The 7103-nt window shown below is 36.8% G+C and overlaps 1 protein-coding gene and 1 long non-coding RNA gene across 2 annotated transcripts in view; one reads left to right on the top strand and one right to left on the bottom strand.

The window, feature by feature from the left end:
• Window positions 1–282: 282 nt before the first annotated feature.
• On the top strand, window positions 283–2296 carry LOC110466281 (zinc finger protein 235-like). The gene has a single exon (XM_021522682.1). The coding sequence runs from the start codon at window positions 298–300 to the stop codon at window positions 1081–1083; it is 786 nt and encodes a 261-aa protein (XP_021378357.1). The 5' UTR covers window positions 283–297; the 3' UTR covers window positions 1084–2296.
• Window positions 2297–4451: 2155 nt separating this feature from the next.
• LOC110466279 overlaps window positions 4452–7103 on the bottom strand; it is an 8108-nt gene continuing 5456 nt past the window's right edge. Inside the window, exon 3 of the long non-coding RNA XR_002464723.1 lies at window positions 4452–4637. This is a non-coding gene — a long non-coding RNA (uncharacterized LOC110466279). The remainder of the gene's footprint in view (window positions 4638–7103) is intronic.

Below are 7103 nucleotides of genomic sequence, written 5' to 3'. Positions count from 1 at the left end.
TTAAGTCAGATTATGGTGTGGAGCAGGCCTATACATTGTTCTGCTCCGCGGTACTCTTGTTTACATTGTGAAAAACAAGTGAAATACTGTATTACAGAAATTGGCTGACCTGAGAACTGGCTGTATCATTAGTAAAAGATTCAACAAGTATAATTAGTGTATGTGATAAATTATTGTGACAATTTGTCCACAAGTATCACATATAGTGGAGATAACACAGTATTCGTATAGAGGTGTATAAATGATCTCATCTGAGTCCTTGTCCTCATCTTTCAGGTACGTTAAAGGAGCCACTCAATGGAAGAAATAAGAGAGAAGGCATACAAGTGTGATGTCTGTAGTAAGGAATTTTCTCAATCATCTCACTTACAGACACACAGACGAGTACATACAGGAGAGAAACCTTACCAGTGTGATGTCTGTAGTAAGAAATTTTCTCAATCAACTCACTTAAAGACACACAGACGAGTACATACAGGAGAGAAGCCATACAAGTGTGATGTCTGTAGTAAGGAATTTTCCCGATCATCTGGCTTACAGACACACAGACGAGTACATACAGGAGAGAAACCTTACCAGTGTGTGGTCTGTAGTATGGAATTTTCTCAGTCATCTCACTTACAGAAACACAGACGAGTACATACTGGATCAGAAGACCTTTACAAGTGTGAGATATGTACAAAGGGGTTTCCCCGACAAGATCATCTGCATAGACATCACATAATACATACAGGAGAGAAACCGTACAAGTGTGATGTCTGTAGTAAGAAATTTACTCGGTCATTTGGCCTACAGACACACAGACGAGTACATACAGGAGAGAAACCTTACCAGTGTGATGTCTGTAGTAAGGAATTTTCTCGAGCATCTTACTTACAGACACACAGACGAGTACACACAGGAGAGAAACCTTACCAGTGTGATGTCTGTAGTAAGAAATTTTCGCGATCATTTAATTTACAAAATCACAGAAAAGTACATACTGGAGAAGACCTTTACAAGTGTGAGATGTGTACAAAGGGGTTCCCCCGACAAGATCATCTGCATAGACATCACTTGATACATACAGGAGAGAAACCTTAGTAGTGTGATGTGTGCGGTGAAGGTTTTAGACGACAAGATCAACTGTCTTCATCTCGGGAAACCTACAGGAGAGAATTAAATCTTACAAGTGTGATGTCTGTAGTAAGAATTTTTCTCGATCATTTGGCCTGTCTGTGGTAAGACATTTACTCTATCATCTAACTTACTGACACACAGTCAAGTACATTCAGGTGAACACCTTTACAAGTGTGAGATATATACTAATTAAGGGGTTTCCCTGACAAGATCATCTGTACATGTGCAGACATTGCAGGATACATACAGGAGAGAAACCTTACCAGTGTGATGTCTGTGGAGGTCTATAGTAAAGTATTTGGTCACTCATCTAGCCTACAGACACACAGAAAATTATATAAAGATGAAAAACTTTACAAGTGTGATGTGTGAGATAATTAAATAGTTTAGTCAACTAGATATTCATGAGAGATGCCCTATAAGTGTTATATATCTGTAGTACGGAATTTCGTTATTCATCTGACTTACGGAGGCACTTAGTTTAAACTTTCTTTTATTCAAGTATTTGCAATATATATGTATATATATAGCATTTTGTAACAAAACACAAAATAGGAAATAGAAACAGTGTCTTATGTAAATCTATCACTTAAGGACACATACAGGAGAGAAACTGTAGAAGAGCGACGTCTGAAGTATGGAATTATTAAATCTTCTCATCCAACTGTATACTTTAAAAGTAAACAGACCTTAAAGAATCCATACGTATAATTAATTTCTCTAATATTGATTAGTAGCTTCTTTGGATGTAGCCCGACAAAGTATGAAAATAACCTTAGTTTAAACAACATTTTATTTACAAATATGCAGTACATGATATAAAATTTTACAGAATCTAATGTTTCAAGGTCACAGATGGCAAAACACTTCAAACAACTTGTTTTGAATAATTTAAAGGCATATAATTATGTTCTTTGGCTTGTAACTTCCTGTGATTAAGCCCAAGGACATTTGTGGGTGAAAATAACCTGAGTGCAGTCCTTGCCATATCTAACCCCTGTGACCTTGAAAATAGTCATTTTCAAACACAGATGTTTTTGGGGCTCCATCAATGGAAGCCACCAGCTAAGTGTTATGATTCTATGCCTTTCAACTCTCCAGAAGAAGTGTTTTGAAGTGTTTGACATATTTGACTAATGTGACCTTGAAAGTAAGTCAAGGTCATTTTCATTCTCAAACTTTGTCGGCTTCATCCCAAGAAGCTTCCAGCCAAATATTAAGATTTTAACCTTTCCATTCTTAAGAAGTGTTTGACATATTTGACCCTTGTGACCTTGAAAGTAGGTCGAGATCATTTTCAATAACATATTTTGTCAGGCTCCATCCCAGGAAGCCATCAGCTAAATATGAAGATTCTATACCTTTTAGTTCTTCAGAAGAAGTCGATTGAAGTTTTTGACATATTTGACCCCTGTGACCTTTAAAGTAGGTCATGGTCATTTTTGTTCTCAAACTTTGTTGGGCTCCTACCAACAAAGCTTTCAGCCAAATATCATGACTCTAGGCCTATCCGTTCTTCAGAAGAAATTGATTAAAGGAAAAGTTGACGGGCTAGGACGGACGGACAGACGACGGGCGGACGACGGACGCCACACCACAACATAAGCTCACTTGCCCTTCGGGCAGGTGAGCTAATAACCAAAAGTAACAGGTATGGATTTTAATCCAATAGCTTTATTTAAATCTTAATTTGATGTAGAGTATCCTTAGCCTGATATGATTCAATGTTGTATAAACCATGCCCCTACCCCTATGGAGACAGGGATTGGACCCAATAATTAAAGGATTTGCTGAGACCCAATAAGGTAAAGGTGTTGCTGAGAGACGGAGTCAATATTTAGAATTATTTGTAGTACAGTATAATCTTTAATGAAAATATTTTGCTATGACTGCTTAAATATCCAGGTGAGCGATACAGGCCCTCTAGGCTTCTCAGCATTCTTAGCATGTAAAAATAGGGCTGCTTTAATCACGGGTAAATTTGTTTCGGTCAACAAAATATAACAAGAGGCTTAATGGGCCTGCATTGCTCACCTGGTATAAATCTCACACTTGTAACCTTAAAAGTGATCTAAAATAAAGCTACAGGCAAAATATCAGTATTTATGATTAAAATTCATTCAAAAGACCCTTTTATTTTTTTTTAAAACATTTCAACCCTGTGATTGAAAGTCGAACAATGTCATTATGTTGAACAAATTTTATAGCCATTCATCTCAGGATGCAACTTGCAAAGTATCAACATCCTGGGACCCATGGTTATTCAGAAGAGGTTGTTTAAAGATTTTAAACAAATTTGACCCCTGTGACCTTGAATATAGGTCAAAGTCATTCACTTTAACAAACATAGTAGTCCTTGATCCCAGCATGCTACTGACTAAATATCAACATCCTGAGGCAATTGGTTATTCAGAACAGAACAAGTTGTTTAAATATTTTGAACATATTTGCTTCTTGTGACCTTCAATATGATTCAAGGTCATACATCTAAACAAACTTGGTAGCCCTTGATCCTAGTATGCTACTGACTAAATATCATCACCCTGGGCCTTTTGGTTATTCAGAAGAAGTTGTTTAAAGTTTTTAACATATTTGACCCCTGTGACCTTGAATATGGGTGAAGGTCATTCATGTGAACAAACTTTGTAGCCCTTCATCTCAGCATGCTACTGGCCAAATATCATCACCCTGGGCATTTTGTTATTCAGAAGAAGTTATTTAAAGTTTTTAACATATTTGATCCCTGTGACCTTGAAAATGAAAATTTTATGAGTTAGTAGGATGCGACTTCTTATTGTCAGGACCATCTTTATTGACAGAAAAAAATGCCTGTGGCTTGAATCCTGCTATAAATGTTGAAATTGAGGCTGTGGTGTTTTGCTTGAAGCTTCATTCAAAAATTCATTGTAAATGATCTACTGGATGTTTGGAAGTTGAAAGTGTCTAAATTAAATGAGTCACATGTAAGGTGACCATTAACATTTATTTCATGCAAAATATCATCTAGATGTAACAAACGATTAGAATAACTGGTTTGGTTTGAAGATTTGAACACATTTGACCCATGTGACCTCGATAATAGATTAAGATTAGTTGGTATCCATCCCCTCGCCCCTGATATAAAGATGGATGGCAACAGGTCACCTGAGCATAAAAACGTTTGGTACAGTAAAAGTGTTTAGAAACTATCATTTATTCTTTAACCTATGTCGTCTAGATTACTGGTCCCTGCTTCGGGAAAGTAACTACATTTTGTACAAAGTATATGTAGCAACATGAAAATTCAAATGGAAAGCAAAGTAAAATTATTAAAAAAAGACATGACTATTAAGATGGTTTCAAACCATTTGTACAGTTTTATTACATATGTTGTAAACCAAGTAAAAGATCAGTCATACACATGTTCACTCTCAGGCACACATTGTCATTGTCCTCAACCATCTAATATGATTGATCCAATGTCTCTCCCAGTCACTCAACTCTTTTGTCAGGATCTTGTAACAGTCACTGGAACCAATCTGAAACAGAATTCAACACAGATTATGTCATTTAAACCTGATTTTGTCATCTCAAATCCTTAATCACAACAACAGACTATTTTATTCATAGAAACTATAACAAGAGATGGTGTCAAAGCCACCAAATGCTTGCCTTTTTAAAATTTTATCGTATTTTTAAACAAGAGGCCAAATGGGCCTGCATCGCTGACCTGGTATTAATCTCACACTTGTAATCTTAAAAGTGGACTAAAACACAGTTACAGGCAAAATATCAGTGTTTGATTCATAAGAACCTATTAAAAGATTTAAACATATGACGCCTGTGACCTTGAATGTCGAACAAGGACATTGTAATATTAGGTTGAACAAAGTTTATAGTCTTCCAACCCAGCATGCTTCTGGAAAAATATCATTACCCTGGACCTTTTGGTTATACAGAACAAATCATTTCAAGATTTAAACATATATTAACCACTGTGACCTTGAATATGGGCGAAGGTCATTCACTTGGTAAGTCCTTCATCCCAGTATGTTAATGGCCAAATATCATCACCCTTGGCCTTTTGCTTATTAAGAAGAAGTCATTCAATGGTTTTAAACATATTTGACCCCTGTGACCTTAAAATATATGTCAAGGTCATTCATTTGAACAAACTTGGTAGCCCTTCATCCCAGCATGTTACTGGCCAACTATCATCACCCTAGGCCTCTTGGTTATTCAGAAGAATTTGTTTAAGTGTTTTTAACATATTTCACCCCTGTGACCTTGGATATAAGGCAAGGTCATTTATTTGAACAAACTTGGTAGCCCTTCATCCCAGCATGTTACTGACCAAATATCATCACCCTAGGCCTCTCTGTTATTCAGAAGAAGTTGTTTAAAGATTTTAACATATTTGACCCCTGTGACCTTGAAAATTGATGAAGGTCATTTATTAGAACAAACTTGGTAGCCCTTCATCCAAGCATGCTTCTGGCCAAATATCATCACCCTAGGCCTTTTGGTTACTGAGAAGAAGTTGTTTAAAGTAAAAAGTTGACGCCGGACGGACGCCGTACCATGCCATAAGCTCACCTGGCCCGAAGGCCAGGTGAGCTAAACAAGAGGCCCAAGGGCCTTAGCGGTCACCTGAGTTATATCATAGGTACTGGTAGCTTTATTTTATTGTTTAGATGTGATGTGGAAATCAGCATGTAAACTAAGTGAAATACAATACTTGTCATGTCATCAAAGGATAAGAATTTGAAAATATTGGTAAATGTTCCCTTTGGGGCCCCGCCCTAGCCCCTGGGGATGGGGCAGGAATCCAAATTTTCCAAAGTAATACTCTCATTCACCAAAGATGATTCTGACTAAGTTTGAGTAATTTTCTGCTGAAAATGGATAAAATATATACCCAAAAGTGTTATTTCCCTATATAAACTATAGTAAACTTTACCCCCTCCCCAAGGGAGAACGGATAGCTCGGGGGTCCTGAAATTTACAATTTAAATAAAGCCCCTGATGATCTTTCCATCCATGCAGAGAAAATGACTGTAATACCTCTGAGTCTGGAGAAGAAGATTTTTGAAATATTGGTTAATTTTCCCTTTTGGGCCCCGCCCTGGCCCCTAGGGTTGGGGTAGGAATCCCAATTTTACAATTTGGTATCCTCATTTACCAAGGATGATTCTGACCAAGTTTGAAAAAATTCCATCCACTGGTTCTTGAGAAGAAGTTGATTATGTAAAAGTTTACGCACGACGCACGACGGACGGTGACAGACGGAAAGTGATTGGAATAGGTCACTTGAGCAAAGCTCAGGTGACCTAAAAAATGTTTGTAGAAATGTAAAGTTCAAAACAAGTCAAAAAGACTAAAAAAAAACACTTCTTATATTTTACCCCACAGGAACCTCTATGCAAAATATCAGTATCCTAGTACACATACTTAATGAATGACAAGCTTCTAAATAACTTGCAGTTAAAACTTTAACGTTGATGTGCTTCAACAAAGGTTAAGTACAATACAGGTGGAAAATTTAAAAAAAAAAAAAAAAATATATATAAATTTTAACTTCACTTCATCAATAACATACTGCACAGGAACCTCCATGCCAAATATCAGCATTCTAGTACACATATTTAATGACCAACAAGCTTCTAAATAACTTGCAGTTAAAACTTTAACATTGATGTGATGTGCTTCAAAAAAGTTAAGTACAAAACAGGTGAAAAATTTGACACTATTTTTCAATTTTTAGCCCACCATCATCTGATGGTGGGCTATTCAAATCACCCTGCGTCCGTGGTCCGTCCGTAAACAATTCTTGTTATCGCTATTTCTCAAGAAGTAATAGAGGGATCTTTCTCAAATTTTATATGTAAGTTCCCCTTTGTCCTCAGCTGTGCAGGGCAACTTTTGAGACTGATCGGATAAACAACATGGCCGACAGGCAGCCATCTTGGATTTTGATATTGAAAGTTTGTTATCGCTATTTCTCA

Source organism: Mizuhopecten yessoensis, unplaced genomic scaffold (genome assembly GCF_002113885.1).
Source record: "Mizuhopecten yessoensis strain PY_sf001 unplaced genomic scaffold, ASM211388v2 scaffold11127, whole genome shotgun sequence".
Lineage (NCBI taxonomy): Eukaryota > Metazoa > Mollusca > Bivalvia > Pectinida > Pectinidae > Mizuhopecten > Mizuhopecten yessoensis.
This window is presented reverse-complemented; position numbering and strand designations above follow the sequence as displayed.

What these genes read in the sequence shown, in the direction of transcription:
- LOC110466281 (XM_021522682.1), top strand. Translation starts at nt 298, where the DNA reads ATGGAAGAAATAAGAGAGAAGGCATACAAGTGTGATGTCTGTAGTAAG.